Raw genomic sequence first — 21,559 nt, forward strand, 5'->3', positions numbered from 1 at the left:
TTTCATTGGTGGATCCATTTCCGAAAGCTTGATTGATGTTTCTTTCGAAGATTCAGTTGCACTATGGTTCAATTTGTACTCATACAGAAAAAAATACTTGTAAATCGCGTTTTATTTCCATTTGGTTTCGGAGAAATATAAAATAAAAATGGAACACAAACATGAAAATTTTTTACAAAATGTGTAAGAAGAATACCTTTAAAATTTATTAAAAGAAAATATGGAGCGCAAGTTGTAATGAACCTCTCTCAGTTGCAATTGAACAAAGACTAACCAAAAACGCCCGTTTCATAGTTTCCAACCTAATAGTTTCAATGTGAAACTGAATTTGCTTAATAAAAGTTCAATGGTAGCTCATCTGGACAGTTTCGTCGACTTTAAGGGGGTCATTCAGTGTGAGGGCGGTTTTTTTTAGATTTTTTTTTTGTGAAGAACTGAATAAAGATACAAAAAGATTTTCACTATAGATTTATTAATATCTTGGCCTTGTATAGTAATGTTTCCAGCCCAATCGCATAGTTCGTTATTGAAATACAGAGTAATTTATACACCCATCTCCAAAAAAAATCTTTTTCTGCTGCTACGCTAGAGGGCGCTGCGATCATCTTAAAGAAAAAAAGTAAACGACATTTTAACGTACAGACTTAACTACAGTCCGCAAACTAGGATTATTAAAAGCTAAATTTTTGGTGCCGTGTTGACCTTTTCTTTTGTGAATTTTGGCGTTTTTTCATGGCTTCTTCAATGAATAAAAAAAAAACTACTGAATGAATCGCAATTATCCTAGTTTGGGGATCGTAGAAATATGTTCTGAATAAGTCGTGAGAATTTCAAAGAATTTCGTTGGATAGATTTTGGGCTATGGTGGAAGTCGATTTTCAAAATGCAGTTTCGAGAAAAACGCATTTAAAAAGTAGAATGCGATTTATAGCCATAAAACCCTAACTGGCCATCAATCTGCTATGCCTAGTCCATAAACCTTAGGTTTCTTCAAGAAACACATACACAGCGTTGGCTTCAATTCTTGTCCTTTTAGCGAAGTCTTTTGAACGTCATTCGGGCCGATAAATACGCGTTTTATTACGGCGATCGACATAAATTTGTCATGTGACTTATCACGTGTTTAGCACTATAATTTGCGAACGACACCGAATATCAAAAAATCACTTTGCCCATATATTCTACACTATATCTAGATACAATTGATGCCAAAAAAATTCAATTCCGCGGATCCGACACACGGGATGACCCCCTTAAGTTGGAGTTAATGCATGCAATGTTGAAAACTATAGATTGCGAAATTTTAACAGTTTATGAGAGCCATACCTTTGTGGCGCGGCAGGATCTGCAGCATTCGAAATTTATTTCGGATGTTGCGGATGCGGACGGGTAGATGACGCTGAACTCAGAAACTCTCCACTCACTCGTTTTCAGAACGCACCAGGGGAGTGGAGAACCAGCGGTAAAAAAATGCCGTTGGTTGGGACAGTAAGGACCGCATGGAAATAAGTCGGTCTCTTCTGTATCCAACCGCGGCTCTGAACACTTCGGCTCGCTCGTGACTTAAATTCAAAATATTGTAATAAATTACAACTCGGCAGATTTCGCGCTAGTAAATTCTATCTCATTTAAAGTTGACGAGAGTTTGTGAGTCATTTGCTTGAAACACGCATAACGTGAAGAACTTTCCAATTTCGAGGACAATTTCACTAAAAGGTAATACTTAAGTGGTGACCCCGATAAAAAAAAGAAGTGACAAATTGTCCGCCATCGCCGCCATTGGTGAAGTTCTATTAACGACAAAATTCGTCCGAGCAACACGGCAAAAATAGAACTTCCAAACACTGAGAAATCCATCAAAAATATCAGTAGACCGTACGGCAAGCGATTTTCACGCGTTCGCATCTACAGTTGAGTGTCGAGTGCCGTTGTAAACATCGCGAAAACGTGTCGCATCTCCACATTCCGAGTCGGAGCAGAATGCTGCAGATCCTGCCGCGCCACACCTTCGTGCATTCAGATGTCAAAAAGTGGCAGGCGTGACGGGGACGAGACGTCCGTGATAAAAGCCGATAGTTGAGGAAATCTCGCTGGCGGCAGTGGGATTTGTATCGTGATTTAACGTCGGATAGCAGTCGACTCAACTGTGAATTAGAGTACCTGAGTCAAAATCAGGGTAATAATCTCGAGCGAGCCTAATGCTGACCACATTGCCTCCTACAGTGCTCTGTAGGGTACCGTTGCGGTATTGAATGAAGTGCTCTAACACACTTCAAGGCCCTGATCCAATATGGATTGTTGTGCCAACGATTATTATTATTTCCAAGTTATCACAATCTCGGCAGATGCCGGATTTTACCTAATACTAGCACTAGGTGCGAAGCATTTAGGCTCGGACGATCCTACCTACTTAAAAACTAAAGGGGCGCTGCGCTGGTGGTGGTGGCCGGTGGTGGGTCAATGGGAGAATCCATCGAGAAATCCCCGCAACATCGAGCACGTATGCAGGATGGTGTACTTCTGCATGGTTTGAACCAAACTGTGCGAAAGTCCCAGGACATCAAGGGAAGCCGTGAGAGATTTAGGTACAATACCTGTAGCTGACAATATTATAGGAACTACAACCACCCGCTCGAGACGCCAAATTTCTTTGATTTGCCGAGCCAATGGCTCATAGTTCACCTTCTTCTCCACGTATTTCCATTCAATGTTGCTATTATGGGGGATAGCAACATCAATAATATATGCGGAGCGACCCGTCTTGTCAACTAACAGTACGTCAGGCTTATTGTGTAGTGTGGCTATCAGTCAGAACTTGCCGGTCCCAATACATGCTGTAAGCAGAACTATCAAGTACTGGTTGCGGCTCGTATCATGTTCCCGTGATCAGCAAATGCTTGTATGCAAGGTTTTGATGGATAACCTTACATACAGCATTATGCCTGGTGATGTATTGCACCGGTGCCATAACAGTACAGCTAGAAATGAGATGGTCCAACGTCTCCAACGCCGAACCACACATTCTGCACTGGTCGTTCTCCACCCGTTCTTTCATGATGAGCTTTTTATTAGCTCGGGTGGCGACCACGCCATCCTGAATGGCACACATGAACCCCTCCGTCTCAGCAAAGAGCTCCCCAGCACACAGCCATCTGTTCGACAAATGGCTGCCAAAGACAATTCACGTGTTTACCGTGCATTGCCTTCGACTTCCATTCATCGATCCGCTCTTGGTCCGACTTCACCCCACTCAGAGGATTGAAAGATCGATCCTTCAAGTTAAGTGGAGTCAGTCCACAGTCTGCCTTACAGACAGCCGCATGCAAGGGACTCGCCTGTTCTTTTCTGTAAAAATAAGCGCGCAGCGAGTCGACTTGGCGGTGGTGATGTGCATCCGCGTCAACCACGCCCCTACCTCCGATGTTATTATTATAATTAGTTGAGGAAAGCGAAAAGATAACACTGCATGGATCGTATTCCATAAAATGTTCGCATTTGTTTTACATTCTTATGGACGATTTCAGCGGTTCGCTGCTATTAACCTACTATTAATGTGATCCTTGGTGTACTGATGAAGTGTAAGTTTCTTAGTAATTTCTAGATTAGTTAGTGGATAATCATATCGGGGTTGAGTCATGTGTCAGTGATTCACTTTTTATCATAGTTTGTGGTGTACAACAATCATTGCATTCGATGTAAATTCAATAGTTTCGAGTTCCATTGTATGTTTTCTTAGCGTGCATATCACAAAGCAGCACCTCGATTTGATTGCGTATTAAGATATGTAGAGTTTGTATGTTTAACTGAACGAGAACTAAATAAAGAGAGTAAACCGAAAATTCCAAATATTGATACAATAGTAAAACGTAGTTGATATTTAATGTAAAATAACTCTTTATTATTAAGCATCGAATTGAATAATTGTGAGCGAAAAAGATAATTTTAAAAATTGAAATGTAAAACAGAAAACGAAAACTGCAAAGCGGAAATTTGCAATAAATACAAAGTAACATTTTGAGCGCTAGCTTGGAAAATACATAATAATTTCCTAGAAATGACATTTACACAAACACGGAACGTTTCCTACTGCTAACGTTCGCGAATATTGAGTGGAATAAGGTTTTGTGACTTTACAGAGTAAGCATGAGGGGACTAACAATATTATCTGAAACGTTTTTAATTTTAAGATGAAGATAGAAGTGGAATGAATGGATTCAATGTGTGGTTACAGTCATTCAACTTTTATTGAAAACAACAAAAAAAGAATTGTTCACTTTTGCTTTTTCAAAATTTCTCCAGTCACAAATTCGTTGGACACTAATATTTCTAAAAATCTATAAGTGAAAATTAACGAATCCGTAAAGAAATTCTCTGAATACACTACTACTTACCAAGATTCATGAAAAGAAATTTTCTTGGAAAGACATTAAATGTTTTCTGCAACTCCTAGACTGTAACAAAAGACCAATAAGTTTTTAAAGAAAATGATTAAAATAAAAAAAGCAAGTGTGGTGTTGCATTCTTTTGCGCCAATATATTTGGAAGATGATAGAGAATTTTCGTATGATTGAACATCATTATTTTTCTGCTGGAAAGTATATTGTTGCTTGTTCAGTTGGTTTAGGACCGTTAGGAGAGAGAGATCTTTGAAGTGCGGCAATTGAGGGAATAGATGTCTAGAAGAGTATTCTGTGTGTGAAAACAGTAACATCAAAGGAATTAGAGTTCGACTAAACTGTATTCTGATTAGGTGATTGAGGACGAGATTCGAGTAATTTGGTAGAAAGGGAAAAGTTCACCTTTCCGTTTAGTTAAATTTTTCCGACTTTTCGATGAGGCTCGGTTTGTGATTTGCTAATTTCTTCTGGTAAAGGCAGTTGGTCCTGGAAGTTACTTCTCTAAACTATAAAAAAGTCCTTTACTACCTAGAGTTCTTGCAAGTGTCGTAGCTAGGATCGGAAGAAACGTTTCAAATATTCCTAATATATTTTTTTTTAAGTGGAAGTGATTTTATCAAATTATTAAATGCTCAGGATGACTCGTGAACATGTGAAGTAAATTGTAAAGCCCTTCGTTACATATATGCCGGGCGAATTGAAAATTAATTTGTCATCGCCATTAATTCATAGCTTTAGCTTAATCCTTTAAATTAGCTGCGTTGCGTTTGACGTTCATAATGCTCGCGAGCCTTGCGACGCGTCTAACAGCAATCCTTAGGTCAATTTCGATCGCCATCGCGTTAAAACATTGTGACGGAATATCAAATTAGCTGAGGAACAAAGAGAATATTCCATTAAATCGCATACAGTCTGTTACATAAGAGCGTGGTGACTGTTAAATAATAACCACAAATGATTTTTCGAAAATTCGCAAATTTATTGATAGTTTGGTCGTCAATACTCAATGCAAATACCTCAGTAGCAAGTCCAATCTCCTGCATTGTCAATTATGGCCTGGCACCGTCGGGGCATACTTTCCACTAGTTTTTCTGCATATTCTACCGGAAAAGACCTCCAAATTTTCCGAATTTGTCGAGAAAGTTGATATAAATTACATGGCTTGCGTCTGCGAAGCTGCATTTTCATCAGAGCCCACACATTTTCCATGGGATTTGCATCCGGTGACTGAGATGGCCAATCTAAAGTGACAACTCCGTTTTGCGCCTTCCACTCGCTACACGCTCGACTCCAATGTTTCGGATTGTTGTCCTCTTGAAGGATCCAGCTTTCATTTTTCTTGATATACCATTACTTAGCAGATGGTAACAAAGCCTTTTGATATATTTTATTCATTTTTTCGGCATTTAAATTCTCGGTAAATAAGAACAAAGTATCGAAACCTTTGTTGCCCCAAACATGGACCTTGACACGGGGTATTTAACAGTCCGTTGAAGCGTCCTACTGGCGTCCAGGCGTGTTTGATGCTCGGAAATGTCCAGAAGGAGGATTCATCAGAAAAAATTACGTTGCTCCAATCGCGATCCCAGTTTTCCTTCGCCCATTCCACTAGTTTTTCAACGTCTTTTGCCGTCAACATTGGTTTTTTCAAAGTACTGCGATATTTCAGTTTATTGGCAAGCAAGTGCCTGCGAATCGTTCCGTAAGATATGTCAACACCTTTTGCTTTCAATTTCACAACAGCTCCACGTAAAGTCAAAGTTGGATCTTTCGAGAACAATGCGAGAATCTTTTTTAATCGGTTTACTGTCTGTCTGTCTGTCCGTCACACGCATTTTTCTCGGAGACGGTTATAGCGATTGACACCAAATTTGGTAGAAAGGTGGGAACTGTGAACGCTCACACATACAGTGAGTTACATCCTTTTACGTCGAATTTAAGGGGGGGGGGGGGTCCCCATACATGCAAAAGGGGGGTGTAAAATTTTTTTCCATCAAATATAGTCATGTGGGGTATCAAATTGAAGGTCTCGATTAGTACTTTTCGAAGTCGGTCTTAGTTTTGACATTTCTTGGAAACATGGGGAGTGCGGGGGGTTGAAAGTGATCATTTCTTTAAGGGAGCCATTCTCAGAAACTACTAAACCGAAAAATCTGAAAAAAATCAGGAGGCTGCCACTATATGGTACCTTGGCTTCGAAATACCTTTCATACCGATATCTGTTCAAAGAAAGTTAATAATAGTATATTACTATAATTTTTTGTAATTGGCTGGAAACCCCCCTTAAATTCATCCTAGCGGCACGAAATTCTGCAGTGATGCAGGCTATAATCTAGGGCATGATCATACCAAGTTTGATGGAAATCGCACTATTACTAACAAATTTATAATACGTCGAAGTTGTTGCTTCTTTGAAAATTGAAGACTATCAATGTCAATATCACCCGAAAGTGGACATATGCATATATTACGCGCTACGTACTAAGAAATACACAAAACCTTTCGTACCTGATGCGTCCAGCTTCCGGTTTCCCGACTTGTTTTCGTCTTTTTTTGAGACTTTGCTTGCACTTCCACGATCAGGAAAATCATCAACGTTACCGACCTTTTTATAGCGATTTATCCACTTGCTAACGAACTGCTTCGACTTTCTCATATATTTCGCAGCAGCAGTTTGCGTTAATTTGGGTCCTTTTTCATGCAAACAAAGAAAAATTGCCTCAAAGTGAGAGGCGTAAACAGCACTCATTTCGAAAAACCACTCAATTGAAGACTAAGTTTGACAGAGAGCTGACTTTTTACAAAAAGCATGAAGGACTGAGGTGTCCTCTGTGTCATAGAAAAAGAAACAGGACGCTTTGATTTTTTATCTACGTGTAACAGTGACCACGCTCTTATGTAACAGACTGTAGCATACAATTACATAAAGTATTTCCTAAAAAAAGACCTCCTCCAAATGCCTTTTTGGCAGGTAAACCCTCACAAGCGAACGATATTCACCGCGCTCATCGTCGTGCACTCCGCGAGGCTTGCGAACGTCATACGGAACGCAGCTATGGTGATCCAAAATCCCCTTTTCTAAACTGATAGGAAATGTACTCAGAAGAATGAACGATAGACCAGACCAGATTATTTGCTATTTTGAAGAAAAATGCCGATGCCTCCTGAAAATATCAGCATTGGCCGCCGCAATTCAGACGTGGATTGTAAAAATTGTAAAACTGGTCAAACAGAATGTTCTGACAAGAATGAGAGACAAATTCTTTGACTTGTACCTGTAGCTTTTCATAAGAAGATGGTTAGCTTCGCTTAGGTGGGCACTCACCAATTTCCATTCTACCGAAACCGTGAGGATTACGGAAAAAATCAGATAAAACATGTCGGCATCTCTATTGAGGATCTCATCTTGCATGACTAAAGTTGCGTAGGGGGGTTGCTAACACTTTTTAGGCAGTTATGATGTTTTTGATCGAGTACACGCTCTCATGTCCTTTTTCTTTAATTTTCTTTCAGCCCAAACTGAGTCAGATTGATCGATTTTGTATCTTTATTATTAATATAGCCGCAAAAACTGATTATTGTAGTTTATTTAGTCCAATGGGTATACGCATGGCAGGGTCTTTTCAATATATATATTGGTAAACTTCTGGCTGACTCAGTTCACTACCTTTCTAAGATTTACTCCAGTCTCGCTCGGATACTATCAGCAGTCCTATTAGTGATGGTGCTAGTCGGTGAACTATTGACTCTAGGACCTCATTGCGCTTTAGAATATATCAATATTTTCGGTTGGTGTGTTGGATCCTATCAAAATGACGTCTTTCTTACAACTGAGGCTCTATGTGTTACTCCGCTAGGTTGCATATCTTATTAGTTCTCTAACAGTTTCAGATTGCCGTTTCCAAGTTTTCCACAAAACAAAGCAACATTGATCGTTCCAAAAAATTTTCCGTTTCATTTTTTTTTTTTTTGTATTTTATGGTTTTCTTTAATTTTTCTTGTGAATATAGGTTAACGCAGAAGTTAAATTACCAGTACTGTACCTCATCGATTCAATTGTTAAAAATGTTGGACGTGAATATATTCAATTGTTTAGTCACAGTATAGTAAATATATTCTGTGGAGTTTTCGAGAAGGTAAGATCTGAATTGTGTTTATTAGGTTGGGATGTGATGCTTACAATGTACGTTTGTATGTTTTGCAGGTAAACGAAAAGATACGTGAGAAGATGTATACATTGCGGCAGACGTGGAATGACGTGTTTACACCACAAAAATTGTATACGTTAGATGTTAAAGTCAATTGCATGGATCCTAATTGGCCCATAACTGCCAAAGTTGTACCGAAATCACCAGCGATTCATGTGAATCCCAACTTTTTGAAGAATAAGGTATGGTAATCAGGCGTACATAGACAAATTTAATAGCATCAAATTTTTGGGGACCAAGTTGGTCATTTCTTGTTGTGGGGGTAGGTAGGTAGGTATCAGTGGCCGCTCCGAGGAGCTCAATTAGCGCATTAGTGCGCCGTTTTGATGCCACAAACTCCCTAAGACCGTGACTGTTGTTATAGGAACAGGGAAGCAGAGTCCAGCTGGCTCGGATCTTCAGAGCCAGCCCGTAGCATTCACGAAGGAAAGCAGCTCTCCGACCCTGCAGCTAGAAATCTCACTGAGGTCCCCAAAGAATGGTTTACCCAGTGTCCGCAGCCTGACTCGAGCCAGAGCTGGGCAATCGCAGAGAAAGTGCATGAGGGTTTCCCTTCCTTCTCCGCAGCTTCGGCAATGCAAGTTGTAGGGTAAGCCGAGCCTAGCGGCATGGTCCCCTATGGGCCAGTGCCCCGTGCAGACCGCCGTAATCTTGAATGCATTTGCACGCGTCTGGCACAGGAGCTCTCGTGATCGGGCTATGTTATAAGCGGGCCAAATTCTCCTTGATTTGGCACAGCTTGTAAGCCTTCGCCATCTCAGGCCCGCGACTGTTAGGTAGTGCGAGTAGACTCGGCCCCCGACAGCCGCCAGCGGAACACCGACTGTATTCCCCGAAGGACTGCCAAGAGCAGAGCCTTGCCTGGCCAATCCGTCAGTCTGCTCATTCCCGGGAACCCAGAGGAGAGTGATCTTGAGCGTGCCGCCCAGATGGTTGAGCGTGTCTCTGCACTGCCCCACCAACCGGGAAGATGTCGTCGTTGAGTACAAGGCCTTGATGGCCGCTTGGCTGTCGGTCAGAATGGCTATGTTACGCTTGGGGCTCGAATCACGCTCCAGCCATCGACAGACTTCCAATATCGCCAGTACTTCCGCCTGGAATACACTGGCGAAACCTGGGAGACCATACGACTTGGATACACCGTGTGTATTCGAGAAAACCTCCGCGCCGACTCCATAGGCCATCTTTGATCCGTCCGTAAAGAATACCGTGTCATAGTCTTGCAACACGCCGCCGGTTTTCCACTTTGCCCTGGTTGGAAGGTCCACAGCTAAGTTTCTCGTGAAGTTCAGCTTGCGTGTGACATAGTCCGTGGGGGATGCCCAGATTTCTCGAGGTATTTCATCTAGAATGTTGCTGTGGCCGTAGGACTTCGCTGCCCAGCATCCGGACTCACGTAGTCTGACGGCACTGCACGCTGCAACATATTTGATGTGGAGGTCTAGGGGGAGGAGATGCAGGAGTACATTGAGAGCATCTGCCGGGCAGGACTGCAGAGCCCCCGTAGCACCTGCACACGCGATTCTCTGAATCCTATTAAGCTTCGTTCTATTGTATTTCTTCTTCAAAGCCTGCCACCATACAATAAATCCGTACGTGAGGATCGGACGCACTACAGCGGTGTACATCCAGAGAACCATCCTCGGCCGGAGACCCCATTTCTTCGCAAAGGTTCTCTTACAGGCATAGAAGGCTATACAGGCCTTCTTAACCCTCAGTTCTATGTTCAACCTCCAATTTAGCTTAGGATCCAGGATTACACCCAGATACTTTACATTAGAGGAAAGAACCAATCTTTGTTCATTCAGCCATGGTAGATGGAATTCAGGTATCCTTGTCTTGGTGGTGAATAGCATCAGTTGCGTTTTGGTTGGGTTTATGCTGAGTCCGCATCTTGCGGGCCACAGGTACACCTTTCGCAACGCTCCTTCCATGATGTCGCTCATAATGGACAGAAACATCCCTGATACTAATATCACCAAGTCGTCGGCATACGCCACCACCTTCACCCCGCTGCTGTCCAATGTACGTAAAATTTTGTCCATTACTATTAACCAGAGCACCGGTGAGATAGCACCACCCTGGGGCGTGCCTCTGTTCACAGCTCTGGTCAAGTGGTTGCCTCCCAGATCCGATTGGATTATCCTGGTACTCAGCATGGATATAATCCAATGCGTGAGATACCCCTCCAATCCAATACCAGTCAAGGCTTCCTTGATGGCGTTGGTACTGACGTTGTTGAAAGCTCCTTCTATATCCAAGAAGGCAGCAAGGGTATACTGCTTGTACTGCAGCGACCGCTCAACCGTGCCAATTACCTCGTGGAGGGCGGTTTCTGTGGATTTTCCTTTGAGGTAGGCGGTTGTGAGTGACTGGAGTTATAAGCATTCGCGTTATCAGTACTGAATAAACGTAAAGGGGGCGCTCATTTGTCATAATCGAAACATATTATTGCAAATATGTATATACAATGCATTGGGGATATGCATACATTTTTATTTTCAGAAAGTTCGGCTATTAAAGGGTTTTCGTTAGAAAATCTTTCCTTTGAAATGATTGTCCAAGGAGCTGGCAAGTAAAAATCTTAAGGGGCAAGGCCGATGGAGTACGGGGTTGGACAAACTGCTGTCAGGTTCGCCTCAGCCATTTTTGTCTCAGTGAATGCAGCAGTGAGAAGCCTAGTGTTGTCCTGGTGAAATATGACGTTACCTCTATTCGTCAGAGGCTGAAGTTTCTCCTTCAACGCTTCGTCGGTAAGTTGAGACGCAAGGTGACGCATGAAAGCAAGGGCTGGAATGAAAGTTAAAGCACAGTTCTATCGCCACAGTTTCAAATGATGTACGGCATATCTGCGGATATACGTATCATGATTACTTTTTAAGTTCGAAATCTGATTCCTAATATGAATTGATATGTATCGCGAAGCCTCGTTTATTTTTTTTATCGTAGTTGGACAGCAATTAGAACTACAGAACGCGACGGTGCGGACGACACTGCGGTAAATTTTGGATTTGAGACGTTCGCTGATGCGTTTCTTCCAAAAGTATCGAAACAAATTTACAAAAATTCAAAATAGTGTATCGACACAGAGTTTTTATCATTTCACCCAGTCCTTTTCAGCTTTCAGGGAGGCGTCGGTGGGAATCTTTTTGAAATTGAGTTGGAAACTTCTGTGTACACTCCTAACGCTTCGTGATGGCAGTTTTCCAAGCTCCTTTTCATTCTTGGACACGCTTAGAAAAATGTTTGGAAGGGGAAGACTTTTGTTTGTTATTGAATGCTTTGCCATCTTGAGTCAGGATCATACCCGAAGTCCAAGTTTCATCATCTGTTCAAAAATTAGGAGTCATCTGCGCTGTTTCCTTTCTTTTCAGCAGCTCGTGATACTTATTTCTCGTCAATGCGTTCGGTACTATTTAAGAGAATACTTTTTCATCTGCAAATGTCCTGTCCAAACGCGAATAATTAGAATTATCAGAACATCAATTTCTTTCGCCATAATTTTAATATTTAAGGTGAAATCTACGCTGCTTTTGCGCTTCGTCCCCGATTTTGTTAGTTTGTGACGTTCTGCAACTGCTTATGCCAATTGTGTAAATTCGGGCTTTGAGCATGGCACAATTCCCATAGGCTTCCCTAATCAATTGAAGTAATAAAAACTTGTTGTTTCTTTTCCGTTGGTGTGGGTATTTTATTCTTGCAAATACCGATATTTCGGGAACCACTTGTTCCCTTCATCAGTGCAAACAAGTTGTGCAAGTGCAAAACAGAAACTTGTTTGCACTGATGAAGGGAACAAGTGGTTCCCGAAATATCGGTATTTGCAAGAATAAAATACCCACACCAACGGAAAAGAAACAACAAGTTTTTATTACTTCAATTAATTAATCGTTGGAAACACCGCATAATTTCACTCTGACTTACAATAAATGTTGTTAGTGCCAAAAATTTCACATAAAAGTGATGTCAGCCCCAGATTATTACGCTTCCATCCGCATGCTTCTTTATGGGTACTTGGCGCTTGGAATCGTTGCAGGCTCTACCTGGAGTGCGAATAAATCTGATTTCATCAGTACCAAACAGGTTAAGTTTGCTTTCGTTGCTTCACAAAACGCGACCCCCATCGGTGACTGATCAATCCTTATGAGTTAAGAGAAAATGTAAGTTGTCTACTTACTTGATATTTGGTTGGATATTCTTTTTGTGAAATTACCAGAGACCACAAGTTTTTCGCATAAATTCTCCGTGTAGGCCAGTCCATGGTCGAAATGACCTCAAATTTCGGTAGGCTAAAACTTTTGCCTTCCCCTTGACCTTAACAGTAAACCTGGCTCCATTCTTGCTGAAACAACTCCATATCATAACACTAACGCCATCAGGTTTCACTGACTTCCTGGTGTACCTAGGATTTAACTTCTTATTGGGAGGACGTCGCACACAAGTTCTGCTATCAGGACCGCATAAGTTGAACTTGGGTTCGTCACTGTAAATCACTGAATTCCAAAAGGAAAGAGGAGGGTCAATATGGCTCCTGACGAAGACTAGTCGCTTTTTCCGGTTACCATGTTTAACTTTTGGTTTTTTCAGTCTTTGACATCTTCTGAGCTTATTCTTCAAAAGTCGCTGTCTGATGGTTTTGGCAGATATATTTACACCATAGCTTCTTGTATTGCGGCTCTTATTTGCGTGGAAATAACGAACGCGTCGTGCAATGATTGATTGAAGAGTATTCGCTTTCTGTGGTGTTTCTTGGCCAACAACGTCTTGAAGTTGCAAAACTTTTATTTTCCTGGTTGAGTTTAATCGCGTTTTAAACTTCTTTGCGCGAATAAGTCGCATTTTGATTCTTTTGAATGATTTTTCACTCAAATTATGTTTGTTCTAATTTTCATTAAAAACTAAACCTTTTTTAAAAAAGAGAGTCCAGCCCCTATTATTTTTTATCAAACAAATGAAAACCGAAAATGAGAAATTTTTGAGTGGCTTACATTATTCAAATATGTGACTTCTATACATCATCATCAACGGCGCAACAACCGTTATCCGGTCTAGGCCTGCCTTAATAAGGAACTTCAGACATTCCGGTTTTGCGCCGAGATCCACCAATTCGATATCCCTAAAAGCTGTCTGGCGTCTTGACCTCAGGCAGAGTCTCCCTCGCCTTCTTTTTCTACCATAGATATTGCCCTTATAGACTTTCCGGGCTGGATCATCATCATCCATGCGGATTAAGTGACCCGCGCACCGTAACCTATTGAGCTGGATTTTATTCACAGCTTGACGGTCATGGTATCGCTCATAGTTTCCGTCGTTATGTAGGCTACGGAATCGTCCATCATCATGTAGGGGGCCAAAAGTTGTTCTTTACTACATAACCCAAAAAATTAATAGAATGTGTTACATTTGCAAAAAAGCAGCATATTATGATATTATGAAGCTGTGCCAGCGCTGTAAAGCAGACGTTTTGAAAAGGAGGGATTGATATAAGAAGTAAGAGGCTCAAAATGCGGCCTTGACCCATTGCGTTATATGCACTGGATACTCATTTTTGAAATCGAATATGACTTTCAGAATTTTTTGTAATCTCCCTTACCGTACAAGCGCAACAGTTTTTTCGCACGTTCAACTCGCAAGCCCTTCAAACTTCTTCTTCTTCTTTTTCTTCAGCCTTTGTCCCGTTCACAAGCGGGGTCGGCTCGTCGTGATCGGCTTCGCCATTTGGCTCTATCGAATGCCTGATCTGGGTGCAATCTCGAGGCTTTCAAATCCCTATCCAGCGTATCAAGCCACCGTTGCTTAGGTCTGCCTTTTGGTCGTTTACCATCGGCTTCGATGTTCAGACCAATCTTGGCAAGTGAATTCTCGTTTGCACGAATTGCGTGACCATACCATCGAAGACGCCTCTCTCGCAACTTTTCCACGATCGGTGCAACCCCATAACGATCACGGATATCCTCATTTCGGATGTGATCTAAACGTGTGACGCCACTAGTCCAACGTAGCATCTTCGTCTCCATTACCGCAAGACGTCGTTCATTGTCTTTTATGGTCGGCCAACACTCAGAACCATAGAGAACGACTGGACGGACGACATTGCGGTAAATTTTAGATTTGAGACGTTCGTTGATACGTCGATCACAAAGGACACCAGTTGTGGAACGCCACTTCATCCAGGTTGCGTTAATGCGTGAAGCAATTTCATAACGCAGTTCTCCATTGGCTGATAGCGTTGGCCCGAGGTATTTAAATTGCTCAGTTCTGGGCAGATCACTGCCGCTGACAGTGATTGTGCGTGTTTCATGGGGATCGGTCGTCAAAAATTCAGTTTTGTTTAAATTCAATCTGAGACCGTGTTGCATGAGGCGATCATTCCATTTTTGAACAAGTTGCTTGAGATCATTTTTTTGCTATCAGATGCTAGGAAAACATCATCTGCATAAAGCAATGTGTAGGGCGCTGGACGTTGGATATCCCGTGTGACGGTGTCCATAACAAGGGCAAAGAGGAGTGGTGAGAGGGCGCTTCCTTGATGAACACCAACAGAAACACGAAGCGGTTTTGATACACCCGCCATACTTCGAACTTTACTTTTTGGATCGTGGTAGAGCAATTGAACCCAGCGCACGAGTTCTTCTGGCACGAAGTGTTGTCGTAAAGCATACCAGATGAGTTCGTGTGGTACACGGTCGAACGCTTTCTCTAGATCCAGAAAGGCAATGTAAAGAGGGCGATGCTTCTCACGGTGTTTCTCAATGAGTAACCGCGCAGCGTGTATTGCGTCAGTAGTTCCGCAGTTTTTGACAAATCTGGCTTGATTCACGGTTATTTCAACGATTTTGCGAATACGGTTGTCAAGAATGCGTTGAAAAATCTTCATGGTATGGGAAAGTAACCGGATCGGAGGGTAATTCGAACATTCTGCTGGGCTACCTTTCTTTCTCCACATTGGAACAGTGGTACTTTCTTGCCAGTCAGATGGTGATGACTAATGTTAATTCAATTGTTGCAAAAGCTACATTTTTAAACTGATGCTAGTGCAGACACCTTTCCAAGGTCGAGGGGGTCGATTCTTTTCAGCAGTTTGAAATTTCGATGGGATAAAATTCTCTTAGCCATTGTGTTGAGGTGACGCTTAAGTCTGGTTAAGTGTTCATTAGCGGAACACCCAATTTGTCCCATTGTTTTCCTGGCCTCCCAAGTCCCAAGTGTTATGGAAACGAACATTGTGGAAATATCAGGGAGCGTCGCATATAACAATCGTTGGTGCAATAATCCATATTTGATCAGGGTCTTGAAGTGTATCAGAGCACTTCATTCAAGGCCGTACTACAGGAGGCAATGTGGTTAGCATTGCGTTCGCCAGAGATTATTACCCTGATTTGACTCAAATATTCATTTACAACTGAGTCGACTGGTATCCGACATCCAGTCTCGATAACGAATTCCTCTGCCACTAGTGAAATTTGAACCGTGACCTTCCGCTATAACAGCCCTGCGCTCTGAACACTTGAGCTATCCGGACTGCGTCAGATATACATCTAAGAATTTTAGACTAAAACCGCTGAAGCAGATTGCTTGATGATTTCGTAGAGCCCCATAGTTGAATCCCGAAGCCCATACAGGCTTAAGCACCGATTTGTAGATCAACATCTTATATGTCAGAAAAAGTGATGATTTTTTGTGTTTGTTTGAACTTAAGTTTGAGCTGTTGATTTTCCGCCTCTATGTGGCGTTTTCAGGTGAGTCTTTTATCGAAGTGTATCCTCAGGTGTTCAACGTCTTCCGATTGGGGTATAGCTGTGTTGTTGATCTTCACTTGAGGAGTGCAAAGTGAAAGTTATTTGAACACATTTCGACTCGTTAACTTTCATTCTCCACATGTGAATCCATTTTTCTACTTCCCTCCGATGACATTTTAGGCGCAGAGAAGCTAGCTTCTAGTCTGCATGTGAACTTAAGACTGTGGTATCGTCAGGAAAGGTAGCTGTGGCGGTCAGCACGCTAACAGGAAAATCTGCCGTGTAGACAACGTACAGTACAGGACCGAGAACATTGCCCTGAGAAACTCCCGCTTTGATCTTATGTTGTTAACTGAAAGTATTCCTGTATTTCAACCGAAAGCTCCGTTTCGTTAAATACGATATTAATAAATTATTGAAAAAACCAGGGTCGTTTGGTTTTATTAACAAGACCCGCGTACCGAAATTTTCCGAATATTTGTGCCACAGGTATACTTGGAATACTGCTGTGCCCCCTTCGAGAACACTGTTTGCTTACTACAATCCAGTGGACCTTTAAAGTATTCAAACAGTAAGTGTGACCTTCTGGAATTCATTCAGGTATCACGATGCCGTTGATATCGAAAAAAACCAAAACAAGCATGGTCCAGGTGGCGGGTTCAATACGAACTTTGTCTCTTCTATTGTTTTAAAATTCGAAACACGGTAGCCCTCGCCATATACAATGTGGACATCATACTCGAAATCACTGGTTGAACACGAATTTTATACGTAAACTGATGCGACGGAAACACGAACTGTATGTACAGTACTGGGCCGTTCAGTAAGAAAATCTGATATTTGACAAAGAATATTGAGCTGGAAAAAAAGTAAATATAAGGTTTTTTTCTATTGCTATTTTGCACTTTTGGGGAAAAAAAACCTATGTAAAATTTTTCAGGAGGGGCTCAGTCTACTTTACGAAAAGTAGCTTAATTGGGTTTATGTTTCATATCAATTACAAAACTCTTCGTAACACAATATTTTTTTTTGTTTACTAACTGATAACTAAACAATAAACTTATAAATGTTTAATTAGTATTTCGTTGCACCTCCTTTCGTCTTAATTTACGGCTCTAATCCTCGCTGGCATTGATGAGAGAAGATTTTGCACAATCTGCTCCAGGTCAATTTTATCATTCCACGTCCTTAAGAGGATTAAATCACGCTCATGTTGGCTTTTTGGCTTCTATTCAGCTACTTTTTTCGTCCATGGTGGCCGCAAGTTTTCTGTGGGGCTTAAATCCAGGTTGTTCCCGCGTCAAGTCAGCTGCTTTACTGGGTTTTCAGCCAGAAAGTTGCACACCTTCAAAGCAAAAAAGGTCAAATTATTGGAAAACCTTCAATATTTCTTATAACACAGCTAAAGAAAAGAAAAAAATTATTACTTACAATGTGCGATCTGTGACAGGACGCATAATCGCCCTGAAAGAGTTCTCACTTGAATACTGATATTGCTCTTCAATGCAAGGTATCAGATGTTTCTCCAAGATTCGTTTACGGGCTGCACCCTTAACTCTTCTATCAGTTAATGAAAGTCTTTTCACACCATAAAACAAAAAGCAGCCCCAGATCATCCTGCTCACTGACTGGTCTACTGTGATCTGAATACACTTCCCATTGAATCGCTCACCTGACCTCCTGATCCCATCCAACCCGAAAATGTTAAATTGGGATTTATCGGAGAATATTACAGTTTGCCACTTTTGCAGGGTCCAAATTTCGTGGTTCTTTGTCCATAAATAGCGTTGCTTCCGCATTCTTCCATCTAAAAAAGTTTTCTTTGCAGGAAGTCGGGCATAAAATCCGTTCTCTCTGAGCCTCCACGAACCGTTGATGCATCAATTTCTGTCCCAATGGCATCCTTAAGCTCTTTTTTAATGTCCGATGAACTTTTGAACCGATCCCGCAGGCAGAATTTCCGCATCCGTCTGTCTTCGGCTGATGAAGTCTTTCTCGGCATCCCAGAACCCTGTTTCCAGTCAGCAGACACTGTGGCCCGTAATTTTTTTAAAAAGTAAGCTACAGGGAACTGACTAAAGCCCACAATAACAGTTATTTATTGTGTGCTATACTTTTTATGAAACAATGTAACATCCACTTAATGTTGGACCGGACCAAATGGAGAGTAATTTACTCTCACGTTTATTGGTCCACGGATCCCTCGTTTGGGGCTTGGCACCCAAGCATTTAAAAAATATAAGGACAAACGGTTTCGTCCAGGGCAGAGGCAACTCGTCAGACGCTGCGTCATCTCTGTGCTGGGTAGGTAATTATTTCTCCTTTGTCGATGTCATCAATCATTTAGTTTTTGCCATTTTTTTAATTAATGCACTTCAAAAACTTATCACCGCGAGAAATTACAATCTAACGATGCAAATACTTTTTCACATCTGTATTTATGCAACAACAAAAAACTGTTGGTCAATTCAAATTAAAATAGCGGACTTACGCGAGATTAAGTAGAGCGAATTTAACTGATCGGATTTTTTTGCCCAGTGCTGTATGTTTCCAATCCACCCATGCCCACGGCCTTATCTGATTTATCGATGAGTCATGCCCTGCAGTAATTTTTTTATTTACCCTTATTTTCCCAACTTTTTTTAGGTACTCTTGGTTAGTAATAATTATACTTACCACTTTCACCACCTTTGCCCTATTTTTTACCCCTTTAAGCGCGTTTTATTTATATCATTTACCGCAGTCTCAATGTTTGTGTTGCTCACTGTAGCTACTTTTGAATTTAACACTGAAATAAAAATGCAATTGGGATTTTCCTTTTACACTAGAAGATTTAAATCCTGATTACTTCCTCTCGACCTGCAAAACTTGCCAATACACGCTCAAGCATATGCTGATGATGTGGCTGTGCTTGCTGTTGATCGGGATCTTGGAACGGTGTGTAGGAATATACAACATGTCGTTGATTTGATTGACAGTTGGTGCCTCAGACATGGTCTGCCAGTAAATCCAAATAAAACCACAATGGTTTTATTCACAAAAAGGAGAAAACTGGATGGACTTTGCCTCCCTGAGATGAGGGGTACTACCCTTCAACTTTCCGAAGAAGTGAAATATCTGTGAGTCACTCTAGATAAAAAACTTCTTTGGAACAAACATGTAGTGATAAAGATGAAACGAGCTCTCACAGCTTATGGTCTGTGCAGACGGACCTTTGCCACGACATGGGGACTCAGACCTCATGTGGTAATTTGGATATACGTTGCCATCATTAGGCCGATGTTCGTATATGCATCCGTTGTGTGGTGGGTTAAGGTGAGACAAAAAGGTTTTCACCGTAAAATAGCCGCACTGCGAAGAACTGTGTGAGCACGACATGCGGCGCAGCTCTGAATGCACTACTCAATTTGCAGCCCCTGGATATATTTATTCAAAGCACTGCAATGAGAGCAGCTCATGGGCTAATTCGATTAGATCTATGGGAAAACAACGGATGTGGGGAGCATTGGAAGAGTTACTGGGAGGGCTAAATCCAGTTCTTACAATGCCTTCCGATTCTCGTGTCCCCATACATCTGTTTGGTAGAATATGTGAAGTTACCCTGAAGCGTCGTAGAGAGGACTGGGAAGACTTAGAGGGTATCTTCCTTGATATGTGTACTCTTTTCAAACTATGCAATTGTCTGATGGACTGGTTCGCCAACGTGGATATTACTTTCAGTATCGCTTCGCCTCATAACACGTAGTGCGAACATTTTTGATGTACCCTTCGCGGAGCTCCAGATTTACTTCCACTCTCCGATCCCGAGGCTTTGCCGATCCTACAATGCCCTACAGCTTGTGTCCTTTGACTCTATTTCCCTCTCTAGTTTTAAGCGTACAATTAGCCATTCACTTGCTCCTCTATCTGAGAACAATATGTAATAAGGAATTTGTTTTCTGTGTAAATAAATAAATAAATAAATAAATGCATTGGCGATATCCAAGGTTGAGAAAATACGACAGTTTTGCTAGGTAATACGAAAGTTTTCGATGGGAAAAATGGGATATTGGTCTAGAATCTCAGCATTCAGGCGTCTCTATTTTCTACAATGATGCTATTCGTCACTAGGCTTGGGGACCAGATGGATAGCTGCTGGAAGGTCTACATATACCCTGCTTAAGAAGTTTTCTAAACTCTTTCCGCGCAATAGCGAGCTTCTGGAATAGTAAAGGACTCACCTTTGGGGAGATTGGGGATAGTGTTGATGTGGTGTTAAACATCACTCTCACCCCACCCCTTAACTGACTGAGAGATGCTACGTTCGGTAGCAATCTTGCGATGTTTTTGCAGGAGTGTGCTAGCGCATGGTTCGACACCATCTTTAAAAGTGATGAAAAGAGTGTGGTTGTCCGAGTTGGTCGAAATTTTTCCTGACGACATAAGAGAGGTGGAACTTGTGCTCCATATCCACTAGCAGCCCATAGTGGCATAGGAAACCTGCGCCTAATATGGGGATGCTGATGTCTGGTAGAAAGAAGCTTCACAAGGAAATATCACGCAAGCAAAGACCACGTCAAATAGACGTCGAGGGCCTGTAGTCGTCGAGTTTGCTGCCGCTAATTTTGGCTGTGTAGATTTAATTTGCTGGGCCTAGTGGCGGACAGGTCCGACATTTCTGCGCCTGTGTCCACCAGAAAATTGCGCCTACTAAAGGAGTCGAACACTGCCAGGCAATGTGTTGCTAGCAGGAGATCTGATCTTTTGTCCTGAAATCTATCGAGGAGGAAAAGTGAGCATCCTATATACTGCTCTATGCAAATGATACTTTTCTAGCGTCTTTCAGCGAAGCTGATCTCGGCAAGCCCGTTTAAGATTGAAATGATCGCCTTATGCAATAAGATTATATTAATATTAAATTTCACGGATACTAGTGATGTTGGCAAGATCACTGGCAGGGATGACGCATCGACAATCACGTTAAATCCTAAGTCTATCAAAGAATCGGCCACCACCCCCTCGTGGTCTTGAATACTGAACAACCACCAAATTCATTTGCTTTGTACTTGCAAGTTGATGGCAGATAACCAAAAGGCCAGCAATGATTTGATACACCGAGTGGCGATTGATCTCACCTGAAATAGGTCCCGGGGTGAAAATTATGTGGGTCTGCGGGATATACGGATACACCGATGGTTCAAAAACAGAAGAGGGTTCGGGAGCCGGAGTCTACCTC

At 41.8% G+C, this 21,559-nt stretch overlaps 1 protein-coding gene across 1 annotated transcript in view; it reads left to right on the forward strand.

Moving 5' to 3' along the window:
• Positions 1-21,559, forward strand: part of LOC119654934 — a 46,047-nt gene that overhangs the window by 14,923 nt on the left and 9,565 nt on the right. The window contains exons 3-4 of the mRNA XM_038060586.1: positions 8,408-8,533; positions 8,602-8,787. Coding sequence (XP_037916514.1) covers positions 8,408-8,533; positions 8,602-8,787 — 312 coding nt within the window. The remainder of the gene's footprint in view (positions 1-8,407; positions 8,534-8,601; positions 8,788-21,559) is intronic.

The sequence above is a fragment of the Hermetia illucens genome, chromosome 4 (assembly GCF_905115235.1).
Source record: "Hermetia illucens chromosome 4, iHerIll2.2.curated.20191125, whole genome shotgun sequence".
In the NCBI taxonomy this organism is placed as follows: Eukaryota; Metazoa; Arthropoda; class Insecta; order Diptera; family Stratiomyidae; genus Hermetia; species Hermetia illucens.